The following is a 20,255-nucleotide window of genomic DNA, read 5'->3' as shown; positions in this document are numbered from 1 at the left end:
CACATAAAAGGCAAACTTGAAAAGGGGGCTGGTTGTACAGAACAGTGTTGTAGAGCATTTACGAGGTCTTAGGTTTAACTCATAGCTCTGGGTGGTGGTGGATGACGGATGACTTGAGTTGTTGTAAGGTGAGTAGTCGTAGGTGGTACAGTGCTGTATGCAGGCTGGGGATGTAAGGAGGCCAGACCCCTGGGTGCTGGCTGCCCTGTTGGAGCTTGGTTTTGTCTACTCTGTGGGTAGTGAGGAGAGTTGAGAGCAGGCTGAAGGACCACACCTGAGCAGGCATCCTTGTGTCCTTTGCTTTCACACGGTTTCAGTCGGGAGTTGTGTTGTTCAGCAGTCAGCACACTGACTTACCTGGAAGACAGCTCTGTGGACGAGCAGGCTGTCTTTGTGAGGGTTTCACCTCTGGTCCTGGTTCTCAGTTGTGGCCTTGAGTGCTGGACTGCGTGCAGAACCATTTCCATTGTGTCACTTTTAACTTTCAATTTGGAATACTGTAGAATCACCTGGAAAGAGCGTTCTTAATGAGAAGTCATCTAGATCAGAACGGCATGTAGGTATGCCTATATGAGATTGATTTTTGATTGATGTAGGAAGACCTGCCCTGAATGTTGGTGGCACTGTTTCCTGGCTCCTGAACTGTGTAGCAGCTCAGAAAGCTAGCTGCACACAAGGGCACAGGCAGGCAACATGGCTGCATTTGTTTCTCTTGACTATAGATGTGGTGTGACAGTCTTCGTTGTTGCCTCTATGACTTCCCTGCAGGGATAGACTGTGACCCGGAATTGTAAGCCAAAGAAACCTCTTCCATCAGTTACTTCTGGTCAGGCTGTTTAATCAGTGTCAGAAGTTATACCAGAATAGTGGTGTTTCTTTTCACAAACATGAACATGGTGTGTTCAGCCACCTGGTCATTGCTGTGTGCTTTCCTGATCCCCCTCTTACACCGTCATTCTCTGCTTATGCCTGTGTGTGCAGCTAAGGCAGATAGGTCAACTTCATGCAAACCTGGGCCTGAGGCCAGAGGATCCCAGGACCCATGGAATTGAGCCACTTTTCTGTATCTTCACTTAGTGGCTTCTCAGTGGAAAGCCCTAGCCTGAGTTGCCATGGGCTTGCCCATCCTGTGGTGTGAGCACCATGGTCTGTTGCAGGCCTCGACCCCAGTCCTTCGCAAGTGTCCTATTACATGTGGTGCTCAACAAAAACACAGCAGAGCTGGGGTTCAAGTCCCAGAAGTGATTCAGAATCCTGCAGACACTGATATTGTGCCACACAAAAAGGCTCCTTTATAAAAAAGAGGATTCTTCCAGGAAAGCTCTTAGCCCAGAGACTTATGGTCTGGCCATCTTGGGGCTTCCTGTGGGCTCTTGGAGCCTGTTGTAGGCCAGGGCAGTACGCAGGACAGCAGAGCTGAGCAGGTCCTGAAATATCAACCAGCCGCCCTTGGGCTAAGTATGGTTCAGAGTGATGAGGGGGACAGGCTGTGTTGGGACGAGAACCAAGGTCAGGGCAGGACTTGGAGATCCATCTTCACTCCAATAGAAGAGTAATCTGATCCTATAGAAAACTGAGACTAGAAACAAGTCATTCGACATATGGCCCTCAGGCAGCAGAAGTCATGTTCCTTGTGGGGCCTGAGCTTAGCAAACTTTGGTTTGCTGTTGCCCTCTAGGATATGTGTGGGATCTACTGCAGGTCCTGAGTGTCGTGTGCTCCGTGTACTTGCTCTGCTCTACTGTGACCTGGTGTGGTACCATTCTGTCTTTGTCTAAATCTTTTGAAGCTGTGCGCAGAGGCTTGTTGGCGACTTATTGGGCCAGGCCTTTAGATTTGGAATGAGGTATACATTTGGACTTCCTAGAGCTTCTGGCAGGGCAAGGTTGGGGTAGCGCTGAGGAAGCACATAGCTGGCTTCATGGGTCAGTGTGGTGGCCCCTAGGATGTGTGTGTGCTCATGCACTGTGCTGGCTGTGCCCCAGGTGATCCAGCAGCCCCCGAAGCCTGGAGCCTTGATCCGGCCCCCGCAGGTGACCTTGACGCAGACACCCATGGTCGCATTGCGGCAGCCTCACAACCGGATCATGCTCACCACACCACAGCAGATCCAACTGAACCAGCTGCAGCCAGGTGAGGCCCCGGCTGCTGCCACCTAGGACTGGCTAGTCCCAGAAATGGCCAGTTGTGGGACTGGTACTTGATTTCATTTCATCATTGTGATAAAATTAATTTATGCACATTGCTCAGTGACTTCATTTATGAGGTTTGTGCAAGCCATTACCCTTGTCAACGTGGTTTTTAAATTATCTGAATTATATACATTACACTGCTGGTATCTATTAGATACTTCTAGTTAGACCTTCTAGCTGCCTGTCTCCCTCTCCTCCTACCCCTTCCTTTGGCTTCCCTCTTCTCCCAGTCGCCCTGTTATTCCTAGAGTTAGTCTAGATTGTGTGGTATAAATGTTGTTCCCATCCTCTAAAACCATAAAAAACAGAAACCTGCTTTTTTCTTGGGGCTTGAAGGGAAGGCCTTCTCTCTTTTCAAGGTCCTATCATGCTGCCTATGGTGTGGCATTGCCTCTTCTGAGTCTCTTCCCACTTCAAGGCCTGGCCATGATAAAGTTTATTCTGAAGTGTAATTCTGTATCGCTCTTTTTCACCAGACTTAGGCCTTTATATCATAACAGTATTCCACCTTACCCCCTTTTCTCCAAGGCAGCCCCACTGTGTTACCTTGGTCTTAAACTCCTGGGTTCCAGAAATTCTCATTCTTCAGTCTCCTAGGTGAGACTTTAAATATATATAGCATATGTCTGCTTACTGTTAGTCCCTCTCAGGAGTCATTCCTGTATTTCAACAGTTGGAGGGTGTCGGGAGTGTGGTGCACACCTTTAATCCCAGCACTCAAGGGCAGCCTGGTCTTCAGAGTGAGTTCCAGGACAGCCAGGGCTACACAGAGAAACCCTGTCTCACCACCACATCCTCCCCCTAAAAAAGAATGTGAAGAAATACAGGCAAGTAGATGCTTGGAGGATGCAACTAAACCTTTAAAAAAAAAACCTTAGGGTTTAAACATTACCTACATGTTAAACTTTTATCTTAAGCCTTGTAAATGATTGTATCTTTTGAGATTTCTCTCTCTCTCTCTCTCTCTCTCTCTCTCTCTCTCTCTCTCTCTCACATACACACACACGCACACACACACACTACGCATGTGTGTGTGTATATATATGGCACACATATATATGACACACACATATAACACACATACATATAACATGTGTATAGATATATGGCATATATATAACATACATGTATATATGTGGTACACACAAGTATATGACATGCAACCTATATATGGCAAACATACATATATACGTATGACACACATATATATAACACATACATATATGATGCACACATATACACACATATAAAATATACATGTAACACGTGTATATATTGGCACATACATAATATACATGGCACACATAAATATACATATATACATATATGACATGCACATGACACATATATACATGTAATATATGTGTATATGACACACATATATATGCATACATATATACACATAACGCACATGTATGACACATATATAGCACACAATGCACACCACACACATATATATGGGACATATATAATATACATGTGTATATATAATACACACATATGGCACACATACATATATACATATAACACACACGTATATATGACACAAACACACACATAAGAATGCTTCTGTAGAGTCTGTGCTGGTGAGGAACGGATGCAGATAGGGCACAGGGATGGGCTGTACCGTGATCAATGGCACTGTCTTGGATTTGCACTGTAATTTTCCTAAGACTGTTTTTCTCTCTCCTCATGGGTAAGCATGTATACAACATGCTTTGACAAAAATCCACCCTTCTGCCCATCTCCTCCTCCTTCTAGACCCTCCATCTCCCTCTCAATTTTATGCACTAAAAAAAAACCCAAGCCGGGGTTGGGGATTTAGCTCAGTGGTAGAGCGCTTGCCTAGGAAGCGCAAGGCCCTGGGTTCAGTCCCCAGCTCCGAAAAAAAGAATAAAAAAAAAAAAAAAAAAAAAAAACCAAAAAAACCCAAGCCCTCTGAGTCTGTCAATGCTACAGGTTATGTACATGGGTATAGGACTGTCCACCGGAGCAGGAGCAGCCTGTCCAGGGCCGCATCCTTGGAGAAACAGCTAGGAGCCCCTTCCTATCCATGCTAGAACTAAAAACAAGACAGACAAAACACCACAATAACTTGATCATTGTTTTCTGTGTGGGAGTGTTTGCCTGCATGTATGTCTGTGTTCCATGTGCATGCCTGGTGTCCTTGAAGGCCAGAAGAGGATGTTGGATCCCCTGGAACTGGTATCAGCCATTATGTGGTTGCTAGAATCGAACCTAGGTCCTCTGGAAGAGGAAGTGCTCTTAATCACTGAGCCATTTCTCCTTTCCCCTTCGATGCTGGGATTTTAATGGGCTTGATCTTAGCAGATGTTGAATAAGCAGCCATAGCTGCTTTGAATTTATAAGTGCAAGGGCCTCTCATATCTAGAAAACAGTTTCTTAGCCGTCTTCCAGTCTCTTTCCACCTCCTCCTCCTGTGATGATCCCTGAGCCCCGAGGAGGGAAGATGTGGTAAAGGTGTCCTGTTTAGAGCTGAGCATTCTCAGCACTCTGACCAGGGGTGTGTGTGTGTGTGTGTGTGTGTGTGTGTGTGTGTGTGTGTGTGTACAGGTCTCCACAGAGTTCAGAGTGAGAGTGTGTGTGTGTGTGTGTGTGTGTGTGTGTGTGTGTGTACAGGTGTCCACAGAGTTCAGAGTGAGAGTGTGTGTGTGTGTGTGTGTGTGTGTGTACAGGTGCCCACAGAGTTCAGAGTGTGTGTGTGTGTTGTGTGTAAGGTGCCCACAGAGTATGTGTGTGTGAGAGAGTGTGTGTACACAGGTGCCCAGAGTTCAGAGAGAGAGAGAGAGTGTGTGTGTGTGTGTGTGTGTTGTGTGTGTTGTGTGTACAGGTGCCCACAGAGTATGTGTGTGTGTGTGCGTGTGTGTGAGAGAGAGTGTGTGTACACAGGTGCCCAGAGTTCAGAGAGAGAGAGAGAGAGAGAGAGAGTGTGTGTGTGTGTGTGTGTGTTGTGTGTGTGTGTGTGTTGTGTGTACAGGTGCCCACAGAGTTCAGAATGTGTGTGTGTGTTGTGTGTAAGGTGCCCACAGAGTATGTGTGTGTGAGAGAGTGTGTGTACACAGGTGCCCAGAGTTCAGAGAGAGAGAGAGAGAGAGAGAGAGAGAGAGAGAGAGAGAGAGTGTGTTGTGTGTGTTGTGTGTACAGGTGCCCACAGAGTATGTGTGTGTGTGTGCGTGTGTGTGAGAGAGAGAGTGTGTGTACACAGGTGCCCAGAGTTCAGAGAGAGAGAGAGAGAGAGAGAGAGAGAGAGAGTGTGTGTGTGTGTGTGTGTGTGTGTGTGTGTGTGTGTGTGTGTGTTGTGTACACAGGTGCCCACAGAGTTCAGAAGACAGCTTTGAATCCCTGGAGCCATAGTTGCGGGTGTTGTGAGCTGCTGTGGGTACTGGGAGCGGAGCATGGGTCCTCTAAAGAACAGTGCGATCATTTAACCACTGAGCAGCCCAGCCCTGTAACTTAAGTACAGGTGCACTATAGAGCTCAGAGTTTCGAGAGTGTCAATGTGATGAGTGAAGAGATGGCAGTTTCTCCCTCGGCTTGTGAAGCCATCAGAGTTAGTTCTCCAGTAACAGCCTCTGTGTCCACTGTGTCTTTGACTTTGCAGTCCCTGTGGTGAAACCCACCGTGTTACCTGGAACCAAAGCCCTTTCTACTGTATCTGCACAAGCAGCCGCTGCACAGAAAAACAAGCTCAAGGAGCCAGGGGGAGGCTCCTTTCGGTAAGAACTGAAGCCCTGAACACCTTAGAGAGCACGGGAAGGGCTCAGGTTATCTGCTGACTTCACTACAAGGCCTTTCCTACTGGCTCTTGGCCCTGGTAGTGTCAGGACTGCTTGTTCTGCTTGTGTCTGACCACACCTCTGTCAGTGTGAGCTCCTGTTGTGGATGCAGAGGAGTGGCTTGCCTCATGCCCTCTGTGGAAATGGAGAACAGGTCATCTGACTTGGTGCCAACAGAGTGCACCAAGGTAACTACCGTTTATAACACAAATGGCCCGCATCACCCTGCTCACTGTGACTCTTGATGAACAGAACAGCCTTTCTGGACATTACTATGTCTTGAGATTCTTGTGTGCAAACACCAGAGGCCAAATTCTGGCCTTCGCTCTGACTGAGCAGTGGGGGGTGGTTTGAATTTCAGGAGCCTCTTCATCCTCGAAGCTATTGAATGGGGCTGGAGAGAGTTGGGAACTATATTGGCTCTGTAGGGTAAGGAGCAACCAGGCAGATCAGGACAGGTCACCTGAGTGGATCGGGAGAGAGGCTAAGTGTGTATGTACAGCATAAACGCCTGTACTACCCGCTTCTCGGTGCTGTGGCCAGTGTTGATGAGGAAGCTGGAGCTAGGGACGTGGGTAAGCTAGGGTTGGCCGCAGTCTTGGGTCCCAGCTGGGCAGGGAGGAATGCTTAGGAATGCAGTGGAGGCTGGGGCTCCTAATTGGTCTGTGGGAAGAGCCTAGGCACATTCCTGTCACTCATATCTTACCTACTAGAAGCCATTTTCCAGTATAGACCAGGGCTGCCCTTCAGGGGATAGTGGTTAAGAGCAGGGACAAGCAAACGACAGTGTGAGCTGTGCCCACTTCATCACGTCAGGACAGGGCTCAGGTAGTGACATGAGGTGGGCTGGACTCCTTTCTATAGCCCAGGCTGCGCTGGTCATCTGGATGGTCAGCACTTAATCAGATAGGGCAGGATCAAAAGGCTGAGTAGAAGTGAGCTATGATTGACTTGTAAGCAATAGGAAGGTTGCATGTGTGTGTGTTCAAACTTCAGGATGCTTCCACAGTACTGGTTAGCACTGGGTGTCACTCTCAGCACACACACATACAGGCAGCAGGGTGGGACGGGCAGTGCAGTTCAGTGAAGACTTCCAAGGGTCAGGCTTCAAGGAGGACTCTCCTGTCGTCCTACACCAAGGGCGTATGTGTTAAAGACAGGCTGAAGGGTGTTCAGTGAGGGACACTGGAGGGCCTGTTGCTGGATGTAGACCTCCCCAGGGAAGAGGTTGGTCTTGGGACAGTGGCCACATGTGGACAGGTTTTTAGGCTAGTCCATTTTCACAAGGAAACATCTGTCTGGGACTGGCTGGTAGTACTCTGTGCTGGCTCTGAGTGAGTTTTGTGCTCTTCTAACTCCTCTGAAAGCTGCGACTGAGAGAAGAAATTTTCTTCTTTCTTTGAGAAATTTTCAGGTAACATGGAGTCTTCAAAGCAACAGATGGTGTTCTGGGTTTTGTTTTCTTGGGACAGACTGTGGACGGTGGGCACAGAGCTCTCTGTGGACTCAGTTTAGCTGTGACCTCACACAGTTCTTCCTTTGAACACTTCAGTTTTCAAACAAGGCAGCAAGACACTGTCAAACAAAGGACAAGGCCAGTGTAGGAGCCTGGTGTGTTTGTGTAACTGTGTGTGTGTGTGACTGTGTGTGTGTCTGTCTGTTCATCTCAGTGCCCTTCTGCTGCTCCCTGCCCCTTGCAAGATGCCACTGAATTGGAACCACCTGAGTGAGCTGTGATTTCCTAATGCCACAAGAATGTTCCTCTCTTCTCACAGGGATGATGACGACATCAATGATGTTGCGTCAATGGCTGGAGTGAACCTGTCTGAAGAAAGTGCAAGAATATTGGCCACAAACTCTGAGTTGGTGGGGACATTGACCCGATCCTGTAAAGATGACACCTTCCTCCTCCCCGCGCCTTTGCAGAGGAGGATACTAGAAATAGGTACGGCTGCAGCAGGTGACGCCACTGGGACGCCGAGAGTCCCTGTCTGTCTGATGTGTTCCATGACCCTGGCGAGACGCAGTCCGACCTTTCTGCTGTAGCCCCACTGCCTTGTCTTGGGCTCACCCTATACAGACTCCACTGTTGGTTGGCAGGTAGTAGAAGGTGGACAGTGACAGTCTGCTTCCTGCTTAGACTGCCTTTGATTGTACAAAGCAGTAACTAGTGGGTGAGAGAAGCCAGGGCCGTGATAAAGAGAAGCTGGGTAAGTACCATAAAGTGCTTTTTTCTGCATGGCCTGCAGGTAAAAAGCACGGCATCACGGAACTGCATCCAGATGTAGTGAGTTACGTGTCTCATGCCACACAGCAAAGGCTGCAGAATCTTGTAGAAAAGATATCTGAAACGGCTCAGCAGAAAAACTTCTCTTATAAGGTAATGAGGCTATTTTCCTGGGGAGAATGTTCGTGTTCTCACCGCGTGACCTGGGCTGTCTGGAAGCCCTGTTGTCCTGGTTGTTCCTGTGCTCACTGTTAGCCACACACACTACCTGCAGGTGTGCTCAGGTGCTCCTGCGTCGGGAGACGGGGCTGTGAGCGTAGGAGATTACGGAGTCTTGTGCTCTTACTCCATCTAAAGAGCCAGGTCCTGCAGCCTGGCCTATTCGAGCCATAAGCTACAACTACAGGCTGTCCGCCGTGCGTGCGTGCGTGAGAGAGGGAGAGAATGAATGAATGAATGAATGAATGAATGAATGAATGAATGAATGAATGAATATGAAGTGGGTTTTCAGCCAGAATACGTCTTGAGCACTTGCACAGATGAAGGAGTCAGTGTCTGAACATTCAGAGCAGCCCGTGGTAAATTGTCAGCTTTAAAACACTTCGAAAGTTGGACTTGGTGGTGCACACCTTTATTTCTGGTACTCGGGAGGCAGAGGAAGATGGATCTCTGTGAGTTCAAGCCCAGCCTGGTCTAAAATTGTGAGTTCCAGGCTAGTCAGGGCTGGACAGAGGACCCTGTCTCAAAAACAAAAATAGACAGACACTTCTATACAGAAGGACTTAAATATGGCTTCAAAATGCCAAAGTGTATCAAGTTGGGCCTTTCGTGGGTTCCTGGTAACTGGACGAGACTTCCTGTCTTTGTGAGGTCGGGACTGGAGCAGTGGGATGTGAGCAACTGCCACACCATGTCCAGCTGTGCCAGGCACATCCATGCTTGTTGAAGTACCGAATCCACCGCTGACAGTGTCTGTACTAACTTTTTGGGTTTTTTTTGGTAGGATGACGACAGATATGAGCAAGCGAGTGATGTCCGGGCGCAGCTCAAGTTCTTTGAACAGTTGGATCAGATTGAAAAGCAGAGGAAAGATGAGCAGGAGAGGGAGATCTTGATGCGGGCAGCAAAGGCAAGTTAAACCCCATCTGCAGCTCAGGCTCAGCTTGCTGCCCCCTCCTAGCTGCTCACCAGGCACTGGCTTGTGCTCACCGCCATTTCTGGCAAGTGTGGAAAGAAGGGTGTTGTGAGTGAAGCTGGATAGGTGAGGCAGAAGCCTGGCTCCAGTTAGAGATTGGTAGAAGAGATGTAGCTCTCATTTTGTTAGTTAATTAATTAATTTTAAAAATGTTTTGCTTTATTTTTGAAATAAGGACTCATTATGTAGCTCTGGCTGTCCTGGAACTCACTGTAGACCAGGCTGGCCTTGAACTTACAGAGATCTTCCTGCCTCTGCCTTCTGAGTGTTGGGATTAAAGGTGTGTAACACTATGGTATGGGCTTAAATCTTAGAATTCTGACCTCTTCCCTTCCCTGTGGGTTCATATAGCCTTTCAGTCTAGAGCATTCAGAGCTAAGTATAGGAACTTTATGATTAGAGTCATCCAGAAATGTTAATTCCAGTGTCAGCTTTTTGTGCAGTAGGAGGAGTGGTAGCTGAATGCCAGCCTCACTAGCTGCTGAGCCCAACACGACTGGGAGCTCTGTCCCAGCTCTTTCCCAGTCTACATTGAGTCAGAGGCATATGACAAACTGGTAGCCATATGTCTAAGACTCTCTCACTGCGTCTGGATGGTATCAAAGACATTTTTTTCATGGCCCATTATTACCTAAATTTTTGTCATTTGGATGTAAACATGTATAGAATTTGCAGGAACTCTGTCATCTGGCTAAATGCTGCTGTAGATGGACAGGGTACTGTGGGTTCAGTAATGTTCATGGAAGGCATGACTCTTGTTTTTTCCTTCTTTCAAAAATAGTCTCGATCCAGACAAGAAGACCCAGAGCAATTAAGGTTGAAGCAGAAAGCAAAGGAGGTGAGTTTCTCTGTTTGGCCTCTACTGCACTTGCAGTTCGTGGTCATGCTTGGTGCCCACATAAAAGACAATACTTAGAAACCTGGCGTTTGGGGCTGGGGATTTAGCTCAGTGATAGAGCGCTTACCTAGGAAGCGCAAGGCCCTGGGTTCGGTCCCCAGCTCCGAAAAAAAAAGAACCAAAAAAAAAAAAAAAAAAAAAGAAACCTGGCGTTTGCCAGTGTGGGCATCCATTGCTCCTTTGTCCTCTTGGGGGACCCATCAGCCCAGGCTCTTTCTGTGCTGTCTGCATTTGGCTGGAGAGTACCTGTCCCTCTCTGTGAGATTAGGCTCCCTAAACCCCTTCTAATTGTCTGAGCATTTTAAGGTAAGCTTCTGTTTAAAAAGTCTTGTAAATATTTTTGGTTACAGACATGTCCTTAGTTTTAAAAGCCTCAACTCTAAAGAAGTTATGACTTAGGAAACTTGAGAAAATTCTTGGTAGCTGTTGCTACATTTGCAGTAAGACTCTCGAAGCAATGAGTTTTGTTTCCTTCCCAATGAAGATGCAGCAGCAGGAGCTGGCACAGATGCGACAGCGAGATGCCAACCTCACTGCACTGGCAGCCATCGGGCCCAGGAAGAAGAGGAAGGTGGACTGCGCTGGGCCAGGATCGGGAGCAGAGGTATAGCAGAACACGAGGCCGAGGTCTGGAGGGTGTGGGGAGTGCCTTCCTTCAGTAGGCAGGGGAGTTCCTGGCCTTCCGTAAAGGTGTGGTCTTGGTTGGACACTTGATTTTCAAGTAGCCTTTTTGTGCATATAACATGAGCTAAAACACATGGTCGGCTCTGCGTGGTTCAACCTGACGGAAACGCATGGGGTGGAATTCAGGATTGGCTCTGGTGGAGACAGTGTGAGGCCATCTGTAGGGTGTGTAACTGAGAGAAGTTCTCACCTGTTCACTGGGCCCAAAGTCTGAGTGTCTTATGTGCTGCCCTAATGCTTTATGCTTTAAACCATTGTCGTTTGCATTTAGAAGAGCAGTGGCAGACCTGCGTGTCCACTCAGTGGTCGTCACTGCTGCTGCTGAGGATGCTGGGTCCATGTGTCACTCGCATGTGCACTCTGCACTGGTTATAGAGTTCTAGGGTGCAGGTGCGTGTTGTCACTTTTCCTGTCCTTGCCTCTGTGTGGTAATCTGGTCTGACTGCTGACCGTTGGGGCCTTTCTTTAAGAGATTTTCCGTGTCTTAGGGTCAGTCTCTGGGCGGTCAACTTGTTTCTTCCATTTCCTGAGCTGCTTAGACTCACATGTGAGACTGCCTCAGTGTACATTTGCACCACATTGGCCATTGTTTTCTTCAGGTGTGCTCTGTTCCCATTTCTCTTCCTCTTGGTCCCCAGTCACACATGCACTGGACCGTGCTGTGGTCCCAGTCACACATGCACTGGACTGTGGTACTGCTCGTGTTCATTGCATCACCGATTTCCTCTGTGCCCTTCAGACTGGGTCCTGTTCCTCGGCCAGATTGGAGTTGTGCCAGCTCCTGTTGGCTGTTGAGCTCCAGTGCAGTTCCCATTTACAAAACGTTGATTTTAGTTGAGCGTGCCTAGAGCAGTGGGTCTCCACCTGTGGTCAAGACCCCTGTGGGGTTGCATATCAGATACCCTGCATGTCAGCTGTTTACATTAGGATTCATAGCAGTAGCAAAGGTACAGTTATGAAGTCACACTGAAATAATTTTATGGCTGGGGTCACCACAGCATGAGGAATGTTCTATCTATAGGCTATGGATTTGCAAGCATCCCTCTAGTGAGTAGCAGACTTCCCCTGTCTGCCACTTTATGATGGCTATAACTCTCCTATGTTGTTGAACATATATATTGAAGCTTCCAGCCTCGGTTTCCCCTCACTGTTCTCCTTTCCCTGTTTCAGTGCATGTCTAGTGCCTATCACTGAATGCTGGGCATCTTTGATCAGATGTGATGAGGCCCCTGGGTGGTTTTCCACACTCTGAAGAATGTGGGCTGGACTTGTTTCAGTTTATTCTGTTCCTATGGCTCTGTGCAGACGTGGGGCATTTTTTTTTCTAGTCTAGTATAACACAGCACCCCTGTCTGTGTGTTTGTGTTTGGCTATTTTTTACATGAGTCTTAATGGAGAATGACCCTTCATCCTGGCGAAACTTAGCTAAAACCTTGGTTGAACTCTCGTGTTGCCACCAGGCCTCAGTCTATTTTGCCTTTATCCCCATAGAAACTGCTGTCTGTTTTGCTTGGGCAGTTCTGTCCTGCTGTGAAGCAAGCAGATTGGGTCAGCTTAGGGTAGTGGCTTCAGCAGGTCAGTGCTGTCCCTGCCAAGGACTGCTGACCCATCTCCAGCCCTGGAGCCAGCAGTGACTCCCTGTGCAGCAGTCTTTGGGTGTGGAGACTATACCCTAGAGGTACAGGGACATCCCTCTCAGTTCAGGGGTAGGTAAAACGTCTGAGTGTGGCATAGGAAGAAAATCTCAGCCAGAATCTTTATGTAGATGTGTTCTCTGAAAAGCTGCAGCAACTGGGTCTACTGTTCAAGTATACAGGCCTCCAAAACTCACACAGAAGTGAGGCCAAGAAGTGAGTAAAACCTTGGGTAGCAACTTCACACTTTGAAAAGGACACCAGGGGAGTTAGAAGATACCAATGAACTTTTTCTGCTGCGTGTTTTTGTAGCTTGCTGAATTATTGTAAGGTGTAAGCCCTTGTAACTTATCAGCTGAGGCACAAAAAGCCAGGTTCTGTAGTGTGCACCACAGTCCAAGCACTGGGCAGGAGAACAGAACCCAGGGCTTGCTGACTGCAGTATAGCTGAGTCAGTGAGTGAGACACCGTCTCCCACGTCAAGTTCCTTAGGGCAAGTTTGATCTTCATCAGTATTCTAATTTCTTCTTTACACACAACTACTTAACAAACTGTGACCAACAGCCCAACAACAACAATTAACTCTCAGGGATCCTGACATTATAGGATCTGAAAAGTTCCCAGAATTCTAAATGTCCCTCAACTGCAGAAATCATCTGCAACTGGCAAAATTAGACCCTTACTAGAGCATGAGGCAAATCATAGCTGCTGTGGTCAACTGAAGCAGCCCCACACCTGGGATTAAAAGAAAAACATTCCCAAAGTATTTCTGTCTTTTTCAAACAGACGAAAATTCTCACTATACAAATAAGGTAACCATTAACTTGTGGCCTAGCATGCATGCACATGTGCATGGGCAGTGCACAGGCAGTGCACACGCACATGTGCATACATGTGCATGGGCAGTGCACAGGCAGTGCACACGCACATGTGCATACATGTGCATACACATCCATGTCTCCCTGGCATCTTCTGTTTCTTTACCTGTGCTTGTGACTTTGTTTGAGACAGCTCCTGCAGCCCAGGCTGGACTTGAACTTGTGTTGTGACTAAGCATGACCTTAAACTCACCTCACTCTCCTTACCAAGTTTGGGGATTACTAGCATGTGCCACGGTGGCCCACCTCGTATTCATTTTTATTTTTGTTGTTCTTGTTTTGGTTTGAGACAGGTTTTCTCTGTATAGCCCTGGCTGTCCTGGAAGGGACTATGCAGACCAGGTTGGCCTTGAATTCAGAGATGCGTTCACCTGCTTCTGCCTCCAGAGTGCTGGGATTAAAGGTGTGCACCAGTATTCTCTGTTTCTTTAGTCTTTCGATTGCATGGCTGGCCTTGAACTCAATCTTTCACCTCCCAAGTGCTGGGGTAACAGGTGCTCTGAGGGAACAGGTGCTTGTGGCCACTCTTGGCTTCTTTGTGAAGGCTGTTGTCTAAGGAAGGTTTTGTCTGTGTTCTTGTGGTTCCTTTTGTCCTTACACAGTTTGTAACGACCTGGTCTCACAGTGGTTTCTGTAATGCTACGGTGCCCTTATCTTCACACCACCTGCCTCTCTTCTCACTTGCTATCCTGTGAGGCTGGCCTCCTGGAGATGTTGCTTTTCAGCTCTAGGCTAATTGAACCTGTGTCTTAAGCTGCTTGGGGGAAGATGAAGCCAGCTTCCAGCAACTCAGCCGTGTTTCTCGCTGCTGCCATCCAGTGGTGGCTGATCATGCTGTCCTGACTTGCAGGTTGGTTAAAGGCAGAGGTGCCTGCCATGCTTTCTCTTGCCTTGGTAAGTTAATCACTGGGAGCTGTTGTCACTGTTGTGGTGGCCTGGGCCCTCTCTGTGCTGCAAGCCTTGGTTTATGTAGTTTACAAAGTTCAGAGCTTCTTTTGCATGGTGGCCTTTCTGACCCTTACCACTCTTTTTTCCTTCCCTTTTCTGACTTTCCTTCTTCTCTTTCTGGACTTGCTTGAAACTCCTTTTTGTGTGTCCACACCGGCCTCTTCTGTCTCCACTCTTCAACAGCAGTGCTTTTGAGCTCTGAGCTCATAGGCACAGTGCTGCCCTTGGACTGCTTGACCAGGAACTTGTCTGGTGGTGTGCTCTACCTCAGATGTGGCACCTGGGTGTTTTGTTACTCACGGGGTGATGGCGCCCTCTCCTGGCAGTACTGGAAACTGTCTCGGCCATACCAATCTTGCTGTAGTTGATTGCTCAGGGCCTGCTGGTGTCTGCTGACTCTGTGCATGCTTATTTTGTAGACCCTGAACCCCTCATTTCTGTCCCTTCGTTCCTCCTGTCTGGAAGGTTCTGTTCTGCCATCTAAGGACCTATTGCAGCTTGTAAGGCTCCTTCCTCACTGCCTGAGTTTGGACTACTTGGGTACTTGCCCAGATTCCGTCCATTCTTGTCCTCTTGGTGTGTCACTTGTTGTGAGCCACTTTTTTGAGAGTGTGGTCATGCTGTAGGGTGGCATCCTGGCTTTGCATGGGGGCAGTTTCTCCCAGGAGTTTCATTAGAGTTTTGCACTGGAGAGGTGGCCAGGCTGCCCTGGTGCTGAGCCTCTTAGAATTGACCTCATTTCTTGGCAGAGTTCTGAGCGTCTGCTATGTTCTTCAGACGTTTTGTAGGTGAGTATGGCTCTTGTGGGGCAGTTCACAGATTGAGGACAGAGTTCCATCTGTAAGGATGGGAGCCATGATAGGTCTGGTCCTATGTAGGCTGCTTTCCCAATGCTACTCTGACCTAATGGCTAGTCTTAGAAGGTTTCCCAGGAACACTCACACTGTTTTGAGGTGCAGGGCTCTGGCCTGTTCTTGAAGGGGACTCCTTGGTGGAGAAGAGTCAGACTACTGCACTGTGACCCTGTGACCTTGGGGACGAGAGGAAGCCCAGCACTTCCCTTAGAACATAGGACTACATAGGCCCTGTGTATAGCAGGCTGGCCTTAGTAGACGACACTAGATAGATAAGTAGACTCACCTCTTTATTCAGTTGTTTCAGTAGCCTCGGGTGGGGCCAGGTGGGTAGCCACAGCAGGACAACCCAGGAGGCCCAGACTCATGTACCAGGAAGAATTTTCCTGGTATTGCCATCGGGTGTGTCCATGTCCATGTGTGTATGTGTGTTCATGTCTGTGTGCTTGTGTGTGCACCTGCACGTGTGTGTGTATGTATGTGTGTGTGTGTGTGTGTGTCTGTCTGTCTGTCTGTCTGTCTCTGTGTCCATGTTTGTGTCCATGCTCACCCTTGAAACACCTTTGAGTCCTCTGAACTGTAGTTACCATGTTAAGGTTTCAGCTTTCATGTGGGTACTGACAAATGCCTTGGTCCTGTGGATCCCTGTATCAGGCTCTGAGCAGAAGCTTTAATTGCAGTAGCCAGGAACACATTCACTGCATCCATGACCCTTCCTCGACCCTCAGCAAAGGACTCCCAGGGGGCTCTGAGACTCCACAGGTTGGATGACTTGTGTGTGCTCCCACAGGCCAGGAGGGTTTTGGATACACTAAGTGCCATAGTCTTCTGAGGACCATTCACTCAGGAGAGCTGGTCACGGTTCTGAGGTGGGGGGTTAGGCTCTTCTTGCTGTGGCCAGCCCTGAATGTGCTCAGAAGTGACGTAACATCCATTGTGCTGTGCCTCAGCCTGCACTTTTGATTTTACAACTGAGTCACCTCCTATTGCTTATAAGGCCCACAGAACACAATCGAGAATCTGTGTCCTGTTTTCACCTGACTGCTGTCCTCAGGTTTGAGCAGTGACAGCTGTCCTACCGGGTTGGAAGCCCAGGCTGGTGTGCTTACATGAAGCTATGGGCCTCATTAATGCTTGTCAGAAAGTGTAGGTCCCAGGTTGATCCTGTTTGTCTCAGTTTCTAACTTTTAGAACTTGTTCAATATTGTGCCTGAGATGAGTGTTCCCTGCTCCTCCCAGCCCTGTTGTTGGCTGTTGAACCTAAAAGTAGAGGCATGAACTACAGCCTGGACACTGGCCACACACCACCCTGCTGCCCAGGCAGAGTCTCAGTGGGCCAGGGCACCATGTCATTGTCACCTGGATTTCTCTCTTGGGCCTGTAGTCAGGTGATTTAGATCAGGTTTATTAGCAAGTGCAAGAAGAGTGAAGTCACTGCTGAAAATGGAGAGGCAGTTTAGACCAACCTCAACCTGCTACAGGGCTCCAAGACCTGCAGACTCTGCCGGTCTCAGCAGCCCCCTCTTGCTGCTTCTGTTGGAGACCCTCCTCTATAGACTTTCTTCCCAGAAACTGGTTTGTTGCTCCTTTCCAGATCACCAAGACCCTCTAGAAGGAGGCTCATGGGTATGCCGGCCCAAGCACAGCCCAAGGTGGCTTTTGGGAGACCAACGGCTTCCCTCATTCCTACCAACTGCACATTTTCACTGTGGCCCTTTAAGAGGCACCACTAATCTCAGGGGTGAAACACTACTTAGAGCTGTTGCTGCCAACAACATCCAAGGAAATTGTCCACCCGAAACGACATGGCTACTAAGGTGATGGTGGAGGCCAGGGCCACAGATGGACAGTGGTGTCTCCCCGCATCTGAGGAAAAGTACCCTCTCTTCAGTTGGACTGTCATATGCATGAAGAAACTGTGGCCAGGTCATGCAGGCACACTTGTACCTGACCTGCCTGCCAGCTTCCTATGATTGCCGTCTACTGACTCCTGGGCCCCTGTGGCCTCACGAGTAGCAGGTGGTACTTGAGTTTCCTCAGCTTTGACTGTGGAGGCATAGTGAGGATGCCACTGCAGCATGGTTACTTGAATACACATGAGCAGTTTAACCAGCAGGACACATACCTGGTTCTCTACTGAGTCCATGGGGAGCTTGTGGTTTGAGCCCAGCAGGGGTCAGATGGAGGCAGTGGTGAGATCAGCCAGCTAGGGGAGCAGAGAACTCCCTTCCCTTGGCCGTGATCACCGGCAGTCGGCCTCCCCAGCTGATCAGCAGCCCACCCTGTCCATGAGTTCAGGCCTAGTGCCTCTGGCAGCCAAGGAGGGAATGGCACAGTCCAAGTGTGCTCTTTGGTCTCCCCTCGTCTGAGCCTCTTGGGCAGTACTGTGCTGTGTGTGTGGGGAGTGGGGGCACTTCAGAGCCTTGGCTTTGTCTTCTCTCCCACTCAGGACCAAGTCTGTGAGGACACTGGAGCGGGTGGGTATCCTGAGTGTGCTGTAGAGTGGGGACTTAAGTAACAGGACAGTGGAAGGAAGGGGCTTGTCCATGCCTGTTTCCTTCAAATTCTTGGGATACTTGAATCTTCCTCCGCCTCCTGACTGTTCCACCGTCACTAATGCACGTGTCTTCTCCCTTCTCCTCACTAGGGCTCAGGCCCAGGCGCAGCAGTCCCAGGCGGCTCCGGCGTGGGAACCCCCAGACAGTTCACACGGCAAAGAATCACGCGGGTCAACCTCAGGGACCTCATATTTTGTTTAGAAAATGAGCGTGAGACAAGCCATTCACTGTTGCTCTACAAAGCATTCCTTAAGTAACAGGATGAGCCGGCGTTTCTGATGGGACGCTTGCGGACGTTTTTATATATTTGCAGATTACGCCTTTTTGTAACAAGCAAATGGGATATTGTTTAAAAACAGCCACCTCTTTACAATGGAGCAGTTTTATACTCCTGTTTATAAATCAGCTCTTCAGTGCGGCAGAAACCGTGTCTGCAGCAGAGAGAACACAAAGGCCTGTGGATGCTCTCACAGGACAGCTGACCCGAGCTCATCCTCGGCTGAGTGGCCTTCTTGCCAAACAAGCCATATTTAAAGACTGATGGAAGCGCTTAGCAAATAATTAGCAGTTGCTCATCCTGTGTGCGTTTTGGTTCCGCTCACCCTGACTCACCCGCTAGGTGTCCGTCTACAGCCGATGACCTCATCTCTTATTTTACGTTGTAGCAGTCAGTTGGCGAAGCAAACTGATTTTTTAGACTATTTATCACCCCTCCCCGCCCTGTCCCTTACCTCCCTTCTATATGAAACTCCCCAGGATCATAACCTCCAAGCAGGGTCCCATTTCTGCTAATGGAGGCCGGGGTGCAGCACCTGTACAAATATGTTTTATTTGCTGCAGTTTGGAAGCTGTAAAGTGGAAGGAAATGAGAACCTTTTCAGCATAAATATATTTTACTTGCACTGTGTTTTTAGCTCAGAGTGAAGACTTAGATGAAATAAAATCAGAGTTGAGAAGAATCAACAGCAGACTGTTTCTCAGTGTGGATCAAGTGTTGGAAATGGTTGGTGTATTTTGTCAGTAATTGTACATAATTTTTGGCACATAACATAAGATGGCTATGTAAACTATAATTATTTTGCTAAGAGACTGTATGCAAGCTGTGGCCAACCTTACAGGCGTCCAGAGCAAAGCCCCTTCTTTGTACCTATTTTTTTATTACAAATATACTAATTGGTTCTTTATATTTTCAGAGGTTATTGTATTAAATTGTCTATGATAGTACTTTTATGACTGTAAATACTTGGCTTTCTCCGTGTGGATTCTCATGTTAGACTTCAATTCGCACGTGTGAACTGAACGCTGATCAGTATTTTTTATGACACCCAAGAACTGTTACACCTTTCATTTTATCTTTTAGGAAATCCCCGTCTTTCCATTTTTTCATGTAAATTTTGCACAGTTACTTGTTAATATGTAAATATTTTACTTTCAGAAATGAAGTTTTTAATTGCTATTGTTTTATATAGGATTGAAAGAAAATTAACTCCTTTATTAAAAACAAATTTATCTGTATTTGTCATGCCTATTTTTCCCATTTCCGAGTCTCTCTCTGGTCTTTCTGAATCATGGACTTAAACGAGCACAGGCCCCCTTCTGGACTGGCCAGTCCTTTGTCCTGTTCACCCAGAGGACACCAGAGATGCTGTGCTCTTCCCATTCTAGGCCTTATCCTGTACACCGTGGGGATGGGTATAGGGGTGTGTGATAGACACCCCTGTAAGCCTGGCTGCCGAGGCGGGGTGTGAGCTCCGTGCCACACTCAGGCCTGCAGCCAAGTTGTAATCCTACACTCCAGGGACGAGAAAACAAATGGTTAGAAAACTTGGAGCATGTTGTTAACAGTAGCACCAAAACAGAGCACGTGTCGGGTGCATGTGGTGAAGGCTACGTACGATAGTGTTCTCCTGTTGCTGTAGAGACTAAGGGAAGTGACTGAAGGAGACAGGGTTTATGCTGGCTCAGAGTCTGTCAGGGCGGGTGAGTCAAGATGGCTGGAGCTTGAGGCAGCTGCTTTTCCATCCAGAGTCAGGAAGCAGGGAGTTAACACTGCTTAGCTGCTGTTCTCCTCTTAATCCAGAATCCCAGCCATGGAATGATGCTACCCACTTTAGGGTCTTGGTGAAATCAAGATAAACACCCACAGGCATTCCCAAAGGCCTGTGTCTCAGTTGACACTGATTCTGCCATGTTGATGACATCATAAGATCCTTACGCCAGATTTGAGAAGATCTGCCCAAAAGTCTGTAGGTCGAGACCCCAACAGGGGATACATATCAGACATTCACAGTATAATTTATAGTGACAATTTGGTAATTTTGGTTTCTTTCAAAAACACAGAAAAAAAGACTGTGTTCTGGTTTAACCCCAGGTGAGGGGATGTGTGGCTG

At 48.1% G+C, this 20,255-nt stretch overlaps 1 protein-coding gene across 1 annotated transcript in view; it reads left to right on the top strand.

Annotated features, from left to right (window-relative positions):
* Nucleotides 1–19,380, top strand: part of Taf4 (TATA-box binding protein associated factor 4) — a 65,411-nt gene extending 46,031 nt beyond the window's left edge. Inside the window, exons 8-15 of the mRNA NM_001402170.1 lie at nucleotides 1,986–2,133; nucleotides 5,815–5,929; nucleotides 7,765–7,934; nucleotides 8,239–8,369; nucleotides 9,220–9,345; nucleotides 10,193–10,249; nucleotides 10,794–10,913; nucleotides 17,955–19,380. Coding sequence (NP_001389099.1) covers nucleotides 1,986–2,133; nucleotides 5,815–5,929; nucleotides 7,765–7,934; nucleotides 8,239–8,369; nucleotides 9,220–9,345; nucleotides 10,193–10,249; nucleotides 10,794–10,913; nucleotides 17,955–18,122 — 1,035 coding nt within the window. The 3' untranslated portion in view covers nucleotides 18,123–19,380. The remainder of the gene's footprint in view (nucleotides 1–1,985; nucleotides 2,134–5,814; nucleotides 5,930–7,764; nucleotides 7,935–8,238; nucleotides 8,370–9,219; nucleotides 9,346–10,192; nucleotides 10,250–10,793; nucleotides 10,914–17,954) is intronic.
* Nucleotides 19,381–20,255: the final 875 nt, after the last annotated feature.

Source organism: Rattus norvegicus, chromosome 3 (genome assembly GCF_036323735.1).
Source record: "Rattus norvegicus strain BN/NHsdMcwi chromosome 3, GRCr8, whole genome shotgun sequence".
Classification (NCBI taxonomy): Eukaryota; Metazoa; Chordata; class Mammalia; order Rodentia; family Muridae; genus Rattus; species Rattus norvegicus.
Note: the sequence above shows the minus strand (reverse complement) of the source record. Positions and strands in the feature narration are given on the sequence as shown.